Source organism: Anas acuta, chromosome 16 (genome assembly GCF_963932015.1).
Source record: "Anas acuta chromosome 16, bAnaAcu1.1, whole genome shotgun sequence".
Classification (NCBI taxonomy): Eukaryota; Metazoa; Chordata; class Aves; order Anseriformes; family Anatidae; genus Anas; species Anas acuta.
This window is the reverse complement of record NC_088994.1, coordinates 2,614,656-2,632,075: the sequence shown is the minus strand read 5'-3', so window position 1 is coordinate 2,632,075 and position 17,420 is coordinate 2,614,656. Positions and strand designations below refer to the sequence as shown.

At 49.9% G+C, this 17,420-nt stretch overlaps 1 protein-coding gene and 1 long non-coding RNA gene across 4 annotated transcripts in view; one reads left to right on the top strand and one right to left on the bottom strand.

Annotated features, from left to right (window-relative positions):
* Positions 1-3,225: 3,225 nt before the first annotated feature.
* HNF4A (hepatocyte nuclear factor 4 alpha) overlaps positions 3,226-17,420 on the bottom strand; it is a 34,730-nt gene continuing 20,535 nt past the window's right edge. For all 3 annotated transcript variants that reach the window (XM_068700335.1, XM_068700333.1, XM_068700334.1), the window contains exons 3-10: positions 16,343-16,437; positions 13,945-14,051; positions 11,603-11,758; positions 8,270-8,357; positions 7,630-7,785; positions 7,103-7,339; positions 6,305-6,427; positions 3,226-5,641 (exon numbers count right to left, since the gene is read on the bottom strand). In XM_068700335.1, the coding sequence (XP_068556436.1) occupies positions 5,499-5,641; positions 6,305-6,427; positions 7,103-7,339; positions 7,630-7,785; positions 8,270-8,357; positions 11,603-11,758; positions 13,945-14,051; positions 16,343-16,437 (1,105 nt within the window). In that variant the 3' untranslated portion in view covers positions 3,226-5,498. The remainder of the gene's footprint in view (positions 5,642-6,304; positions 6,428-7,102; positions 7,340-7,629; positions 7,786-8,269; positions 8,358-11,602; positions 11,759-13,944; positions 14,052-16,342; positions 16,438-17,420) is intronic.
* On the top strand, positions 7,296-10,118 carry LOC137865342 (uncharacterized). The gene is made up of 2 exons (XR_011101874.1): positions 7,296-7,426; positions 7,513-10,118. It is a non-coding gene; the product is annotated as an uncharacterized lncRNA (long non-coding RNA).

The following is a 17,420-nucleotide window of genomic DNA, read 5'->3' as shown; positions in this document are numbered from 1 at the left end:
CTGGGAAGCAGCAGTATGCAGGCAGAGACCCCCTCCCAGCCACGTAAAAGTCATGCTCACATGCAGTCGGCCTTGCAGCCAGGTCACAGTGTGACAGACACAACCGTACCCATCCCAAGACCTGAGAAAAGATTTCTTTCCTCCTTGGCTTTACTAGCTTCAAGACTAACCATGTTTTCGCAAAAGCTCGGTGCGGAATGTGCTTGGCAGGGCCTCTGAATGTTTTAAATATTACAGGATTTCTGTAGTTTAATTTATTCTGAACAGACCGTGTTTTCTCAGCCTTCCATCATGCTTCCCGGTGTCTTTGCAGAGCGGAAGGAAAGCAGCTGGCTCCGTGGTGGGATGGGTCCCTGGCGGGATCAGCCCTTGCTGGGTGCTGTGGATGTGCTGCTCGGGGAGCTGTGTGTCCTGCCAGCACCTCCGTGTCGATGCCACAGCGCTGAGGGCTGTGTTAGAGCAGCACAAGCACTCGGTTTTGCTCCTCCAAAATCCAGCCTGTAAGCGGTGGGGGCAGGATGAAGGAAGCACTGCTGCTCCCTGGGTTGGACTGGGTGCTTTGCTCTGGGGATTTTCAGCCTGGTACCCGTCACAAGCCCTTATTTCAGTGGGAAGAAGTGAAGCAGTTTCTGTGGCCTGTATTTTCTGTGAGTAACCACCTGCAGCAGGGGTGGCCCCAGGCCTCTGAAACCTGATGAAGCAGCCAACCTGGCATCACTCCAGGCCCAAAACTAGAGTAAGCCTTGGAAATACAGTTCCCAAATCACCTGCCTTCCCAAGGCAGCTCAGACCAAGAGCTCTCCACCTCCCAGGCTTTAGCAGGGGATCATGCTGGTGACCGCAGCAGCCTCTTTTTTTCCTACAAGGGCACCGAGCTGCAGGAAATGACTGCCATCGTGTTTGTGCCGAGCTCCCCTGCTCACTCTGCACGTAACAAAGCTGACAGTATATTGCCACCTTTATTGGCCTGGCTGGCAATTTTTCAGGTGCTAGGTGTGTTTATGGCTGTCAGGGTCACACCTGAATTAGGAATGGGGAGAGGGATTTTAAACGTACCCACACCTTACCCTTCCCTCTCCAGTCTGTCGGAGCAGAAGGGGACTGTGCAGGGCACGGCCTGAATTCCCAAACTGGTTGGTATTTTTTGCACTCAGCCTTGAAGGAACCTGACAGCCTGGCACTCAGAATTGCCTGGCTCAGCAGTGCCACGTTGCTGAGCTGTCCCAGCTGCCTCTTGTTTTTCATGACTATCTGTGCCTGTGTGTGCACTTGCAAGTTTAATAGCAGCAATAGTTGCTTTTGTCAGAGATGATATGCAGGCCATAAAGCTCATTTGCCATTTTTTTGTTTGTTTCTTTCTTTCCACTGAGATATGAAAGCTGTGGAAAAGGCTCCAAAGCCTGTTGGTGATTTCATATGAGGGTTATATAAGGAATATGAAAAGAATGCATTTCTTAGTGGCCAGAGTACCTAAAAATACCGCTTCTGCAGATCTTTGTTTGAACATCATGAAAATATCTTGCAGCTGGAGATACTAATCTCTGGGATAATGTCCTCAGTTTAGGTAGCAAGCACAGAAGAGAGCAGTAAAAGGCTCTTTTGTCCAAAAACAATGTCAGGAAGTTGTCTCAAAAGCCAATACTTCTGTCCTTACAGAAGCCACCCCCTGTGTCATGGGACATTGCCTGCAGGCTCCAGGGAGCCCAGGAGGATAAAACACAGCCTGTGCATGGCAAAACCAGTGTCTCAGTGTGATTCCAGGCTGGAACGACAGAAGAGGTGAGGGCTGCGACTGAGGATACCTCATAAGGACAAAGTTGTCTCTGGGGCTGTTTGTAGGTTTTTTTCCAAGCAAGCTGAATCCAGCAATGAGAAAAATCTTCTAGGGACTGCACTGATTTAAGATTAACCAGGTAAAGGGCAACCTTGATAGAACAGTTCACGGGAAGGAATCCAGGAGAATTTATTGCTTCAAAGATTTGATATTGCATATGCAGAGCTATTAGGGCATATACCCAGGTGAAACCAACTGTGGGTCACGGGGTTCCTGTGCAGACAGAGCAGTCCTGGGTTTTATTCCACATTAAAGGCAAGGAATTAACTCCTTTTCCTTTTCTTGACTAATCACTCAGCCACTGTGTCTGGGCTGATATAACGCATCTAGCAATGGCATTGGGGTTCTGGATCAGCAGCTGGGGAAGGGTGCGTAGGTGCTGGGGTGTGTTGTTTGAGGCCTGCCCTATTCTGGGCCCTTGGTGTCTGAGTGAAGGCAAACTTTAAGTTCTGTCTCCTTACAGCCCTCAAGCATAGCTGCATCTCATACCTGTTGACAGGTATGAGATGTTTTCACCAACATGACTAACTGGAAGGTCACTGGATGCACAAGGAGGCTCGTGATGTGAGTAGCAGGCTGCAAAACCAGGCTGCCCCTCAAGCCCTTCTGCCTGGGGTGGGACTGTCCTCCTCACTTCACGTTAGGGGCAGGAGATGGGGGGACATGAAGGGCATCTCAGGTGGATCAGCACTTAAAATGCTAGATGTTGCTCCTCCCCAGATACCAAATCTTTATAGCAATCTAGACCTCTCTCCTCTCTTCCTGTTATCTTGCCAGGAATGCTGCAGCTGAGAGCAGGCTCGCGTGATCAGAGCAGGTCATTAGGAGTCTTCTCTAATTGTCAGGGCATTTCTTCACCTTTACAACTGGTGACAAGCTGACTTTCACTTTATTGTCTTATTGTGCCCTATAAGCTCACTCTGCCTTTGACTGCACCTGCTGTCAGCAGTAGGTTGGCTGTGTGTGAACCAAAGCAGAATCATTGCCCCAAAATACTAAAAAACGACCCTTAAAATACGAGAGGGATTTAGAAATTAATGGGTTCAAAATGCTAATAACATTTTAGCTTCCATCGCTTGGCACTCAGAGTGTGGTTAATTGAAGTTTTTAAGCTCTTTGGAATCATGGAAGTAAATATTTATTCTTCGTGGTTGTTTTAATGAAAATTGGGGTTGTCATTCAACCTTATGATTCCAGCATACATGGCTTCAGGACAGACACCAGCTAACATTAGGCTCCCCGTGAAATAGTGACAGCTGGCAGCGACATCAAACACTTGTTTTTTAGTTTTTTCCTCAATACACATATGCTTTGTGCTCAGACCAACAGGGAGGTGAGCTCCTGAATTTAGAATAAATCTTCCCAGAAGAAAGAAATCCATCTGTCTGGGAAAAGTTAGAAAATATTTTGGCATTTATTTCTTTTTTTTTTTTTTATGAATACAAACTCTAGTGAAGAAATATTCCTCTGTTTCCATTGGAAGGCAGTAACCAGCAAAAATTAATGTACAGTATCGAGGAATGCTCGGTGCAAATGGACCACAGTGATTCCCCACAGAGTATCTCTACGTACGGGGAAAAAGGTTGCTGCAGTTGGAAAAGACAGCCTGGTTAATCTTTTTTTTTTTTTTTTTTGGCATTTAATCTCCCAATTATAAATAATCAATGTGATTTACAAAATAATTTACAGAAAATGATTGGATTCATCTCATCATTGCAATAAATTACTCAGTATAATGCCACCAGCTCTCAGGGACGATACAACGCTTCTGACGCCGTGGGCGCAAGGCGAGGTGTTCCATGTTTGCATTGGCGATCATGGCACAGAGCTGCAGCTCCTCTGGTGTGGCTGGCTCAGATTCGTCCCTGCTGGGGACCTGTCCCAGGCCCCATTTTTGCTGCGATTCCACCAGCTTCATGTCCCCACAGGGCCCACACCACCCCACATAGCCGGGACCCGCAGGAACGCAGTCTGTGGTTCGGTAGAGCTGCTGTTGCCCCAGTGCTAAACCAGGATCTTTCTCCTTCCTGCTGGGTTTTCCAGGGCACAGATGCTGTGCATCTGCTGTCGGCCTTCTCTCACAAAAAAACATTCGTTCCAGGTTTTCTCAGCACCTCTGCTGTGGTGCTGCCAAAACTGAACCTGAGGAGAGGCCTGGAGGCCGTGCCCGCGGAGGCGACGGGAGGGCTCCTTGCCTGATTTCAGCTGTAAACCAAAGGTCAAACCTGCATGGTTTCGGCCCTGGCAGGCCTCAGAGAGTAACAGAAATAGGCAGGCACAGGGAAACGGGGGCTAGGCTGTGCAGGCTGGGGCAGACCGAGGGGCTCTGGTGGGACAGGGCCCTTCCCTGGCCTCTGTCGGTCTTCGCTGTGGGACTCGAAGCACTGTGTTTTGAGGCTCTGCTCTCAAACCTGCTGAGGTCTGGAGGAGCCATAATGAGTTCTTATCACATTGTGAAGCCCTATAAATCTGTTATCAGCCACCCACTCTAAGGAGGGAGTGTCACTGAACTGGACACGTAGATCATATGGCACGTCTTAGCGTTAAAGCAAAGGGTCTGAGCTGAACTCCTGGGTTACAACACTCCTGGCACTCAGGAGTCTGTCTGTGAGGCCCAGGCAATTCTCACCCTCACAGCCTGTGCTGGGGTGGCCCCATCCCACATTCCCTGGCTTCCCATGCTGGGTGGTGAGGAGGCAGTGTTCAAGCAAAACACTGAAGTCTGTTCCTCTCTGTGATTCCCCACATTCGTTCTGTCCCTCTTTTTCTGCATCCTCATAGCGGCTCCAGTTTGAAAAAATCTTTCTTCTTGAGTAGCTTTTCACTTCTCTCTCTTCTTCCTCTCGTGATTCAGTATCATCATCATCATCATCTTCTACCTGAAGATGATGATGATGATGAGTGAGAGGCATCTGGCTGCCTCTCTGAGCCCTGTGGTGGGACAGCAGCCATGGCATGGAAACAGCAAAACCCCTCAAAAGGCAGCAGGATACAAATAGTGGAAAATCCCAGTGGGCAGGTGTGCCTGAATCAGCTGAGAAGGTTTGGTAGAGCTGGCTGGGAGCTTAGTTTGCTGGAAGGTGACCATGGTAAGGTTTGGGGTGAGCTGAGGCTGAGGAACCGTTCTCTCAGTGCTGCCTGGGCAAACCCCAGTGTGCTTCACCTGCAGCAATGCTCCTAGGGCAGCTGCCACCTCCGAGAAGTCTGGCAGGATGGGGGCTGTCTGGGGAGCTGGCATGGCTGTGGGTGGAGGCCCTCCTTTTGCACAGCACAGTGTCTTGGTTTGGAGAATTGCTTGTTCACAGGGTCTGGTGCATGCTGAACCGACGCAGAGAGGCAGCAATGGGGAACAGCCAGCTGCACTGTCCACAGCCAGTCCCTGCAAACCTCCCAATGGAGGCAGACAGAAATCTGGCCCTTCTTATGAGGAATGAGGGTTTCAGGAAGGCTTCAACCTTAGTTCTGTGACTCGAGGCTCTCCGTGGCGTGCGCTGCCCATAGCTGCAGGAAGACAGCTTTTGGTAGTGGTGGACTAGTCCAATAAGCAAGTCCGTGTGTTTGTGCCCGAGGACCTCTGGATGGCTTCTCTTTTCACAGTGACAGAGGCAGCTCGGGCTTTTCTCCCACACGGTCTTCTCAACGAGGCCAGCCGGTCTGCAGCTTGCTAAATGACCTCCTGTTTTGTGATGGCAGGCTGTGGGATGGAGCTGGGCTGTTTCGCCACGGTTGCAATGGCTCCGGGCAGCAGCTTGTACTGCTCTGGCCCTGAGCCCGCGGGTGGAGATGGCTGGGGAGTTTCTGGAGTTGCTACAGAGAGAGACACAAAATTAGAAGAGGGCCACATGGACCTGATGGCAATGGGATCTATCCCCTATCCATGCTAGGTTCAGCTGTAAGCCAGACAAAGGCTCTGTAGCAAAACGATAGCCCCTAATGGCTGGGTGTGTTGGCTGCAGGGCAGCCCTGACATGCGGGCCTGGTTAGATGCCCTGGGAGAGCCACAGTGATGAACACTGGATGAAGGGGGAGCTACTGGGCTTTTAGCCTGTACTGGCCACAGTTTTTGGTCAGCTGAGATCATTTCAGCCCAAATTCCCATGTGGTAACCTTTTGTGTTGGATCAGATTCTTCTGTGTTTTTGCACAGGGTGAAGTGAGGTGTGTCTGGACCATTCAAGGTAAGGGGAGCCTTTCCACTGCTCTCAGTAAGCACTGGGTGGGATCATCCATCTCTAAATTTAAGGGCTATGCAAAAATTACAGTCTGCCAGGGAGTATCTTGTTGAATCAGTCCATCCTGCTCTGATCTAATCCACTTCTCTGTTTGTCTTTCCCTCCTTTCTGCATTCTCTCGCAGACTTTTATCAGAGACTGTCTTGCACTGAAATGTCCTTGCAAGGTAGAAACTACCTCCACACATTGGAAAGCTCTCAGTTTTTCCCGGGGGCTCCCCTCCCTCTGGCAATACTCACACATCTGCCCATTGTGCATCTGAGGAGGCATTGTGTTGGCCACAATGACGTTTGTTCCCAGGTTCTCCTGGATCAGATGAGGGTGCAGGGGGTGGTGAGCATGCGGCGTTTCACTTGATGACCCTACAAACATGCATATCATATTAGGTGCCACTACAGCAGAAAGAGACATCTCAGATGGGCAAAAAAACACTGCACCAAAATGCCCAGGCCTCCCCAGTTGTGCACGATCAGCTTGTACCTATCCCATATTTCTCCACAGATGCCTTGGGCTCAGTAACCCTGCCTGCATTTACTTTTATGTAGGGTTACATCCCTCTTCTCTTGAGACACATTTCTATAGTAAAAAATAGCACAGTGACTTCTCCCTCTCTCTCTCTCTCTCTTTTTTTTTTTTTTCCCCATTGGATGCCTCGAGTAGAAAATATGGGATGCACTTTCAAGCTGGTCTTTCAGACCCTTTAGATTAGACAACTCCCTCCTGACAGAGGAGGATCAGTGAAACAGCTGGCTCGTAGGAGTCTGGGGGTTGCACTGTGACACTTGTCTACATGCAGAGGGCTGGGGATTCCTCTCTGTAAGTAGCTGCAGAGGCAAAGCATCTCTTTAGGTGATTAGAAAATAAATACTCTTTGTTATAACTGCAAATGACTGGAGGAGATGGTTTCATGCGAGTCAAGGGCTGACCTGCAGACAGGCTGGATCTCCACCTTTTTCAGATGGGGAACGGTGGCTGTGAGGGTTCCCAAGGGATCAGGAGGAACTGGGAGGCCTCTTGCAGGACCCTCAAACACTCACCTCCCAGCAGCATCTCCTGCAGCAGGTTGTCGATCTTAGCCATGCCGAAGAGCTTAACAAACTGGATCTGCTCTATCATCTGCCAGGTGATGCTCTGCAGCACGGGCAGCAGCAGCAGCAGCTCCCCGAAGCGGCCCCGTGAGTCGTACTGCCTGTCATTGATGTAGTCCTCCAGGCTGACCTGCACCTGGTACCGCATCCGCTTGATCTTGGAGGGGTCACTCAGTCCTTTGGCATCTGAAACAACCCACAGAGCAAACTATCCAGGCTGCTTCCCTAGGAACTGTCCTTCAGTAATAACATGAATTCTGGGCACAGGCTGAGGTGAGCTGTCTCTGATTCTCCGCTGTCTGTGGCAGTGGACATTTTTCTTCTTCTTGGTCTGACTTCACCCCTCCCTCTATGAACAGCTTGGCCCCAGGAGGAGACCAGGCGGCACTTCCACAGCTCACAACTAGTATTAGCTGGCATAACACCAACTAGTTCCCTTTGACAATGAGCCTTGCATGCTGCAAGACAGAGCATACCTGGGTCAAAGAAGATGATGGCTTTCAAGCAGGCGTATTCGTTATCATCTATCTGCAGCTCCTGGAAGGGGAGGACCAGCTCGTCCAGGATGCGGATGGCCACGCGGCTGACCTCCACCAGCTCAGGGCAGTTCCGTGGGATGATATGGTCGTTTCCTTTGGACAAGCAGCACAGAGACCATCACCTCGTCATTGACCAAAAATTCATAAGGGTGACAAGGAGTTCAAAACCCAGACAACTAATGTTGAGATGGAAGCCTTAAGAAGTTCCTGTTTCTGCCTAGTATGGCCCAACAGAAATGCTGATCTTTTCTGCCAAAGCAGCTTCCCCCCACTCAGGAGTCACTCAAGCAAGGAGAAGCTGATTGAGGAGCAAGAGCTTCTTCTCAATCACACCACAGCCTGCTTACACTAAACCTGATGGGGATGTTTATTGTCAACTACCTTTGCCACACCAACAGGTTATGGTCCAGATGTGAATATGTGTCAGGCCTGGCTGCACACAAAGGGTTCCTTAAAAGCTCAAGCCACCACCCTGCAAAAAGGGTGCCTGCAAACACTGAACCACGCTCTCCTTTATCCCAGCAGGGAAGCTTAGCAGAAACAGAGCAGCAGGGAGGAGCAGAAGTGCACTCTTTACCTAGCAGCAAGACATCCTTGAACACCATGGACCTCTTGGCAACTCCCAGTAACAGATGTTCGCCTGCATGTGCTCGCAGCAGTGCCACCTGCAAGGGTAGGGACAAGTTACTTGGGTGGTGCACAGACAGACACACACGGCTGTGATTTCATGTAAGCAGCAGAGGAAGCTGAGAATCTGTGTTACACTCAGGCTAGATGGATGGGAGGGGGAAGCAAGGGAGTGCTTAGGAAAATAAGGCTCCATCTTAGGAAGAGACTGGGTGAAACCATGATGACTGAGGAGGAAGGCAGTGGGGAGAGACTGCAGAGCAGCCTGGTCACGGGGTGGGATGGGGCTGCAGGGCCCTACCGGGGCAGCACGGGGGGATTCCTGTAACCCAGCCCACGTACATCGTGCCCCTCGCTGAAAGCTCCCTGCTGCACTCAGTGACCCGGGATCAGAGGCCCAGGAATGAGCCTGAGGTGCCTGTGTGAGGGGAGATGAGGCTTTAGCTGTCTCTCACAGGACCAAGGAGGAGGGCTGCCGTATCTCTGGGCAGTGCCCACAGGGACTCACGTCCACTGGCTGGGGGGTCGCTCTCTGGTCATTTGTTCCCTCCGTAGCAGTGGGCATTTGAGCCAGGAAAGCCAAAGGGATGTTTTTCTGCCTTGGCGTTAATGATTGAAGTGTTTCATTTTACACCCTCCACTGGCTCCCGAGAATGTTCTGAATCTTTTGCCCTCCTTCGGTTAAAAATTTCAGAGATTTAGGCAGAAACAGAAGTTAACAATTGGACAGCCTGACATGGAGGCTCCTTAATATCCAGCCAGGAAACTCTGCTGAAGAAAACAATCATTAAACATTAAAGGAGAGATTCTGAAAAGTTTGTCCTGATGGGAATGGTCCCCTTTTCCAGTGGGTTATCTCTCAGCATCTGACAAAGCCAAGCAAAGTCCTACCCTACCAGAAATGTCAGGAAAGTGTGTCACCTGTGGAAGAAAGCGCTGGTTAAAAAAGATGCTGATGTCTGAGAGATGTTTTTTGGTGTTTTTTTTTTTTTCTTTTTTTTTCTTTTTTTTCTTCTTGGGGGTGTAAAAGGGTTATGCAAAATAAACAGAGTGGAGGTCCTTGCAAAAAGACTATGCACACATGATGTTGGGGAACCTTTATCTGTATGCCCAAATCTAGCCTCTCTCTATCGCTATCCAAACATGGGTGGGTGTACTAGCTGAGCTGCTCGTAATTAGCAGAGCTGCACAAAGCTGAGCTTCCCATCTGCCGAAAATTTGAGAAGGTTGGGAAGACTGCAAGTCCCAGTGGGGAACAAACTCCTCGTGGAAATTTTCTGCCTAATCCAAATTCAAAAGCTCAGGTTGGAAACACCATTTTTGTATCCATACAATGTACTTTATAGTTAAACTAAATTACTTCAGCAAAGCAAAAACATCTTAACTGTTCTTTGTTCTTGCAGTGATCACCCTGAGATACATCACTCCATTGTCAACTAGGATAAATATAAAAGTTGTAACACCGCAAAGCAGAACTTTAACTTTGAAGTGGAATGGCTTTGCCCCACCAAACTCAGTACTCTGACATTTTGGTGCAGAGGAAAAATGAGTTGGGTGTGACCTTTCCTATAAATATGCTGGCTGAGATGATTCATTCTGAGGCAGCATTTTAATGGCAGTGTCACAGCGTTTCCCAACATTACATGTTCCCACCGGACATGTCTTGACCAGCTCTCATGCCCCTTGGGCATTTGGCTCGCGTGTATTTTTGTTCATTCCTGCTCCCTGGCATGTCTGTCCTCCTTCCTGCACTCCCCTGAGTATCTGCTGTCTCTGTTCTCACACTCTGTCCCTCGAAAGCACGGATGTCATTAACTGATTAGGTTTAATGCAACACAGGCTTTCCTTTCAAGCCCTTTGGGACAGATTGGGAACTGCTCGTCACGGGGGAGCTGCTCATGGAAGTCATAACAGAGCTCTTTCTGTGGCATGTTCCGCGCGTGGCCTTTCCCCTCTGGGAAGGCAGCGTTCAGACAGTCTCCTCTTTAGGTTTTGTTTTCATCTTCTGAAAAGTTTGACAGTCCCACAATTGTAAAATGAGCTCAGGTAGAAATTGCTGTAGTTTGCAGTTGTTAACCGGGTTTACTGCCTCTGTTCCAAATGGCAGAAGGGGTTATGCCGAGCTGCCCCAAGCCTCCTCTGGGCTGCAGCCTGTTTGCTGTGTAAATGTCATTTGCTGTTGGACTCCATTTTGTTTTTCATAATTTTTCAGTTGTATTTGCCTTAGGAGTTTAGCAGGTTGTCGTTTTAAACAATTTAACACTTTCACACAGTAGAAAAAAATAATGGAATTAACTGTGCTTTGAAAGATCGTTAGATTCCCTGGAGCTCTGGGCTGCTAATTTTTTACTGAAGCTCTCAGCTTTAGCACTTAGGGGGTTTTGATCAGCTGGATACTCCCTGGAACTGGGCTGGAGACTAATCCTAGCTGAAGAGGACCCAGGCTGGTTTTGTGGCTGAACAGTGGCTGGATTGGAAATGCTTCCTACATGTAAGAGGAGCTGTGCTGGCCGCTGCCAGAAGTGTCCCTTCCCACTGGAGCTTCCCCACCATCCTCACATACTGTTTGAGCCAGGACGCTCATCATGTCCTGTGACATCTGGTCTGATATTTAGACTTAGCTGAAGATAGCTCTTTGTGTCTCTGATGCAGCATGAGATGTTGCGGTACAGTTTTACAGAGGAATTCAAACGCATGGTGCCTATCTTGGTTAGGAAATCCGTAAATATTTTTTTAGTTATTTGTGTTAAATGTAAATATATTCCTGCTTTTTAACTCCAAAGAGAGATTTTCTTAGTGCCTTGGGAGCAAGATAGTGTTTAGTTTCAATAACTTCACGCTAGGAGAATGAATACCAGCATATCCCCAGGCAAGAGAGAGGAACAAAGACAGGCAGCTAGACAGCTAGATTTGTTTGGTCTTGAGCAGGCTTTAGGTGAGAATTCCTGCTAATTCCGATTACCCTGAGCATTTGTACAGCACTTCAGGTTTTCAAAGTGCTGCACAAACTAAAATCAATCCATGATTGACTGATAGATCCATACAAAATGCTCGCCTGATTGTGTGCCTAATTTCAGCTCGCTGTTATCACACCTGTGCTCGTGGGCTGATCAGTTGCACATGCAAATACCCTGCGTTGCCATTGTGTGTACGGGCTCCCCATCAGCCGCAGCAGCCTGATAAGGGAGTGAACAATGTGCATTTTCTTTGAAGGTCTCGGCTCTCGTTCGGCTCCCAGCCGCCTTGGTCGGGGCAGAGCGAGGCAAGTGTCCGCGGCACTCACCTGGTCATCCAGGGGCAGCTCGCAGAAGGCGGGGATGTACTTGGCCCACTCCACCAGCACCAGCAGCTGCTGCTTCATGGACTCGCAGACGTCAGCGATGTTGGCGATCTTCTTCCCTCGGATGTCTCCGTTCATCACAGGAACTGGGGTTGATATCTGGAAGGAAATAAAGGAGCCTTCAGCTTTCAGTGCTGCAGAGGGAATGCAGACAGGAAAATCCCAGGCCTGGGAGGCTCAGGGATGTGTGCTGATGCAGACTCCAGAGGAGAGGTTATTAGTTTTATCTGCTGCACATCCAGCCTCCAGAATATGCAGCCCAGTTCATTTCAAATTGAGGTCAAATCAGGTATCTGTGAATAAGAAACGTTGCAAAGCTGAGACTGTGGATCACCTTGGTGAACTATCAGGCCTTGAATAGTTCGAATTCAGTAGAATTACAGTATGAATGCTCCCAAAGCCAAGATCTTCCTCCAACTGAACAAATATGCTCAGTCAAGATCCAAGAGGGAATGAAGGGGCTCATGTAGCAGTCAGCTTTTCCCTCTTGGTGTCCCTCTAACCTCCACACACACATTTTAGCCTTTTTTGCAAAACTGCACATGTGCAAACATGCCCACAATGCAGGTCCCTTTTCTGCGTCGAGGATTATTGGGGATTGCAGAGGCAAATGGAGCCATTTCATATGCAAAGGAGAGGCCTGACAACTCTGCCAGTCCCTTCATCCAGAGAAAGAACATCTCCCCCAAACCAGGCACCCAACCTCCTGCCTGGTTCTCATGCATAGCTGCTCACCCAGCTCATCTGAAAACTTGCCCTTAGTCACTACTTTGTCCTCATGCTTCTGTAAGCAATTAACTCAACCCCATCACTGCCCTCTGCCTGCCCTGTCCGCTCATGTACAACATCAGCTCTTCCTGTCCTGTTCCTGCCAGCATTTTCAGCTTGGACCCTGCCAGCCTTCCTAAGGAAATGGAGTTCAAATGCCATCTGCGTGGTTTTTTTTTTGTTGTTGTTCAGGTTGCATTACCTGGAAGCTCTCCAGCTCTAGAGCTATTATTGAATAAATAAGATTGTAAAAATCTCACCACGTATTACCCTAATCAGAATGTCCCGGAAGGCTTAGCAAATAAATAAAGACCTCTGAGTGAGTGACCCAAGATCTTGGAGAAAACAGCTCCTCAGCAGTATCTTGTTCTAATTACTAGGAACATAAAAGTTACCAATTAGTGTGCCGGAGCCTGCCTTGTTTAATGAGTCTGCCTGTGCTCTGCGGGAGAGCAACAGCTCCCTGGGATTTGTCAATGGCTGCAGTTTTATCAGCAGACCCCACTCAAGCCTTACATATCATGTCACTGCAGGACCCAGAAATGCCCTTCCCTTGGAGGTCTGGTGACTTGAGACCCCGTTATCTCACCTTTCCAGGAGCAGCACCAATGTTATTTTTGGAGGGTAGATAAATACATTAGGACCTGTGCAGGACAAAGTGAGACATGGGTACACTGCTGCTGTCAAGGCTTGGCCCTTAGCCCTTCTGATATATCCCCTCTTTAAGGAGCAGGACCTTACAGCCTGAGCACGGAGCCCAGAGCGCGGCGTGTCCTGTCCTCGGGCATCTCCCTGGGCACTCTGAGGGCAACGTGAGCCTTGGAGCAAGGAAGAACACGGACCACCAACTGGAACCCATCTCTGTTTTCAGGAGAACAAGGAGTGCTGCTCTCCTCAGCTCCCACGAAGGATGGCTGCTCCTGCCTCCAGCCATGGCCTGTGAGCTCCTGTCCTGTCCTGTGTCCTCCCACACAAAGCCGATTTGACAAACACTGTGTGCAGACTTTTAAACTGGAGTCCTCTTTTCAGTGAACGCTCTAGGAAATCAGTTTTGGCAGTATGTTTGTGGCAATGAGGAATGTCCAGCAAGCACTGGAAAGAATATCTGCATAAAAAAGCATGAAACCAATTCCTTGTGAAACTGTGCAGGAAGCTAGAAACCAGGAGTTCCTAACGGGCATCGGGGAAGGGAAACTGCCTGTGTGAGGCCAGCCCCTCGGCTGGCACAGACTGTTGCAGCTCCTTGGATTGCAATAACTCTCCCGTTTTCTTCCAGCAGGCTCTCCAGCCTCCATGTGCCCCACATTGCCTATTATTACAGCACAGCTCCAGACCAAGGAGCATTAAGGGGAAGGTTTCAGGTAACAATGTCTTGAAAAACCGGCACTGAGTTGGCAGATAAGTTGCTTAGAAAATAGGCAGGGATCTGAAGACTCAGCTGTTAAATACTCACCAGGCCCTAGTGGCCAGATAGTGCCTGATGTTTCTGAATTTGCCAGGGAAGAAAGAAGAGGTACCTGCTGTGCCAGGACTTCTGCCTGCAGTAGGACATTGATGGAGGGCAAGCTGCTGTCTTCATAACTTGATCTCCGGGTGCTGATTCGGTCCCGTTCGTTTTGTACAGCTGCAAGAGAGCAATTTGGCATAGCTGCAGGTTGTTCATGGAAATGCACAGCAAAAACTATCACAGTCTTTTGGCGTTTCCTCTCGCAGTGCTTTGGACCGCTTCCTGAGCTGCAATTTCCCAGCTTCCCTGCCTGGCAGGGCAGGGTGCAGCTGTCTCTGGTTTGTGACATGATGCCTGCGAGAGCTGACTACATTTAGTCATTCTGTGTTCACATTGCCTTTGTTAGGCTTTCCTGGGACTGGGGTGTTTCAGAGCTCAAGGACTTGGTTCGAAACCTGTGGGGTTCAAGGGGAAAGTTTCATTTCAGAGGACCTGGCTCTCAAGTTTTTGATTTCAAGATAGAGGATCAGTGTCTTAGGGGAATCTCTGAGACTGTGGCCTTGCTCACACACAGAGCCCCCATACATGTGACATCGAGCAGCTGAGTACCCGCAGGGCTTTTTGTCTGTCCACGCGACTTCTGTGAGCTGCGTTTGGGAAGCTCCTGCACTGCGTAGGTGCAATTTGCAAACCTCTCTCAGCTACGGTAAGGAAGAAAATGCAGACCAGCTCCTGTGTTTCTATCCAGAGCAACAGAGTGCTCTCACACCTTAACACAAAGTGAGTCCCAGGACAGGTGTCACTCCGGCACGCCTCCCTGCTTGGTCTGCTCTTGAGCAGGGCCTGAGCTCCAAATCCGAGAGGCAGCAGCAGCCGGAGCAGCAGCAGGAATGCTGAGGAGGAGATTTTGCCTCTCTGTCTGCTCCGAGGTCGTGGGCTGGCCATAACTCACCACAGCCAAGCCAGTCACCCAAAGCCATCTGCTCAAATAAGGTATTGATCGATGGCAGGGGAAACAGAACAGTCTCTGCCTTAGGCTGTTGGCTCCCTGGATTGATACGTTCTCAATGTATAAATCCGCCTGATAAAAAGCAATAATGAGGCTGGGCCAGAAGCAAAGCCCTGCAGTCAGCGGCTGTAAATAGGAGCTCTCAAGGTTATGCCGCTTGTTATCAGTAGCAGGCCCCCGAGTTCAGTCACGCCATGATGTTTTCCAAATGTTTGCTCAGTATTAGCTGGTCATGCACCTAATGTAACTTCTATTGAATATTAACAGACAGCAGCAGAGCTCTGGGCACGGGATGAGCGGGCTCTGCGGGGAGAGGAGGATTCCTATGTTCTTCAGGAAAAGTCAGGCCCGGTTCCTTGCAACACCTCATCCGCTTTAACGGGGGAGAAATGCTCCTGCTCAGAGAACTTCGCACAGCCCCATGTTCATGGGGCAGGGCCTTGGTGCCTCCACCAGTGGGGTCACCAGCGGGACCACCGGCAGCCCCAGCTGCCCTCACTGCTGTGAGGGCTTCTGAGAAGCGAGCAGGGCTGAGCAGGGGGTGAATCCTGCCCCGTCATGTCTGGGGCAGGGGACCCAGAAGGACTGCAGAGACAGAGATGCAGGCAGGTCTGTGGGGTGCTCCCGGGCCATGCAGGCAGGTGGATGGATGTCTTTACTCATTTCGAGTAGAGGCATAGTTGAAATGCTCCACCTTGCTCTGGGCCCTTCCTGCCATGGCTGATGTATCAGGTAAAACTCAGCTGTCTACTGAGGGCCAACAAGAACCTACAGGCACACGAGGAAACAAAAGGGCAAAATGATAGCGGGACCCTTTGCTGGAGGCACCTGTCCTGCTGTGGATCTGACGGTGACCGTGGGCACTAGCACTGACAGCAATGTTCCCAAAGTGTTTCTGAATTGTCCAGGCCTTCTCTGACGTTCCTGCATCTCACTGATATTAAGAAGTGTTCCCAGGTCGCTCGGATGTGGGAGCAGACGTGATGTGTGTGTCAGTGTGAGAGTGCACTAAAGAGCCACGGGTGCAATTTGTATGTACAAGCATGGGAAGTTCTGGGACACAGGCATGGCCCTGGATCTGTCTTTGCTGACCCCTGAAAAGGGCCCCTGAAATTGAATTTAGGAGCACACAGGGTCCCTGTGCTTTGCTTGGAAGCTTAATTGCCTGTTGGGATGAGAGCTGCTTGCAAAGCCCCAGTACAGATGGCAGCAGGGCAGGCTGGGCACATGCAGGGCTCATGATGAGGGGCCAAAACTCGCCCTAACCCCCCAGTGATGGAGGCCTGGATCTGTGCAGAGGGGAGGACTATGGAAGGAAGATGGGGCTAAGCTGGCTGAGCGAGCGTGCCCATGAACCGGCAGGGACTGGTCTTTGGCTGCAGGGGCTTCCTCAGACAGACAGACAGACAGACAGTGAACACTGCTGAGGGCAGCACAGGGAAGCCACGCTGTGACCCACCTTCCTTCTTCATTCCTGCTCGGAAGCACTTCTTAAGCCGGCAGTATCGGCACTGGTTCCTTTTGTCTTTGTCTACCACGCACTGCCTGTTAAACCTGGGAAGAAACAGGTGTGAGGAGCAGCAAGACCGAGCCTGTTACAGAAGTGAGGTGACAGGACAAGGCAGAGCCCCAGGCTCCACAATACACTTAGAGCAGATTTCCTGAGGCTCACCCTGAGAAAGGAGCCCCAATCCATGCCACTTTCATGTTTGCTTTAATCTGAACTGAGCACCCTGGCCCTCTGCTCTACCCCTGGCTGAGCAACAAGGACAGGCTGGATCTGACAGTCACACACAGGAGCTCAGGCTGCTGCTTGTACGTGCTGGCCACGAGGCAGAAATACTTGAGATGGAGCAACAACCCCAGGGAAGTTAAAAGTGTGAGCCAAGAGGGTCAGAGCCACCTTGGTAACATTTATTATACGCTGGGATCCAGTTAGAAGGGAGGAAGAATGCGTTTATTATAAATTCAGAAAAAGGGTAGAAGTGAGTTTAGGTCCCTGCATCTCTCCAAGACAGTGTGGGATCCAGGGAGGTTGCTCCTGACCTCCGGGCAGCTTTGCTGGTCCACACACAGCTCTGCAGTCACCTCTGCTTCAGAGAGGAGGTGGCAAGCAACCAGATCTGGCCCTATACGCTTGTATTACCACATGGATCTCACATGGGTGCATACGCTGATCTCCCATGTGTGGTTCTTGTATGCAACACAAGCCAGGTAGCCATTTGCAGCAGGAATTTCACTTGCAAATATGCTCTAATTTGCTGCTGATTGATTGAGCTTGCAAAGCAAAGACAAAGGCAAACGGAACTGGGAAAGGGCTCCCAGCCATGCCGAGTTCTGTAGCTTTTGTTTCTGCTGTGCTTCTGGAAGCCCCAGGCTAAGATTTCCTCAAATGGTTGACTGAAAGCAGCCCTTTAAGCATTTTTGTAGCACTTCTGTAGAAGGTCTAGTGTCAAAAGAGCGGGACACCCGGGCTTTTCTCACTGGAGCTGTGTGGAGGGGGCTCCCTGGGCAGCCAGGCTAAATAAACCTGGGTA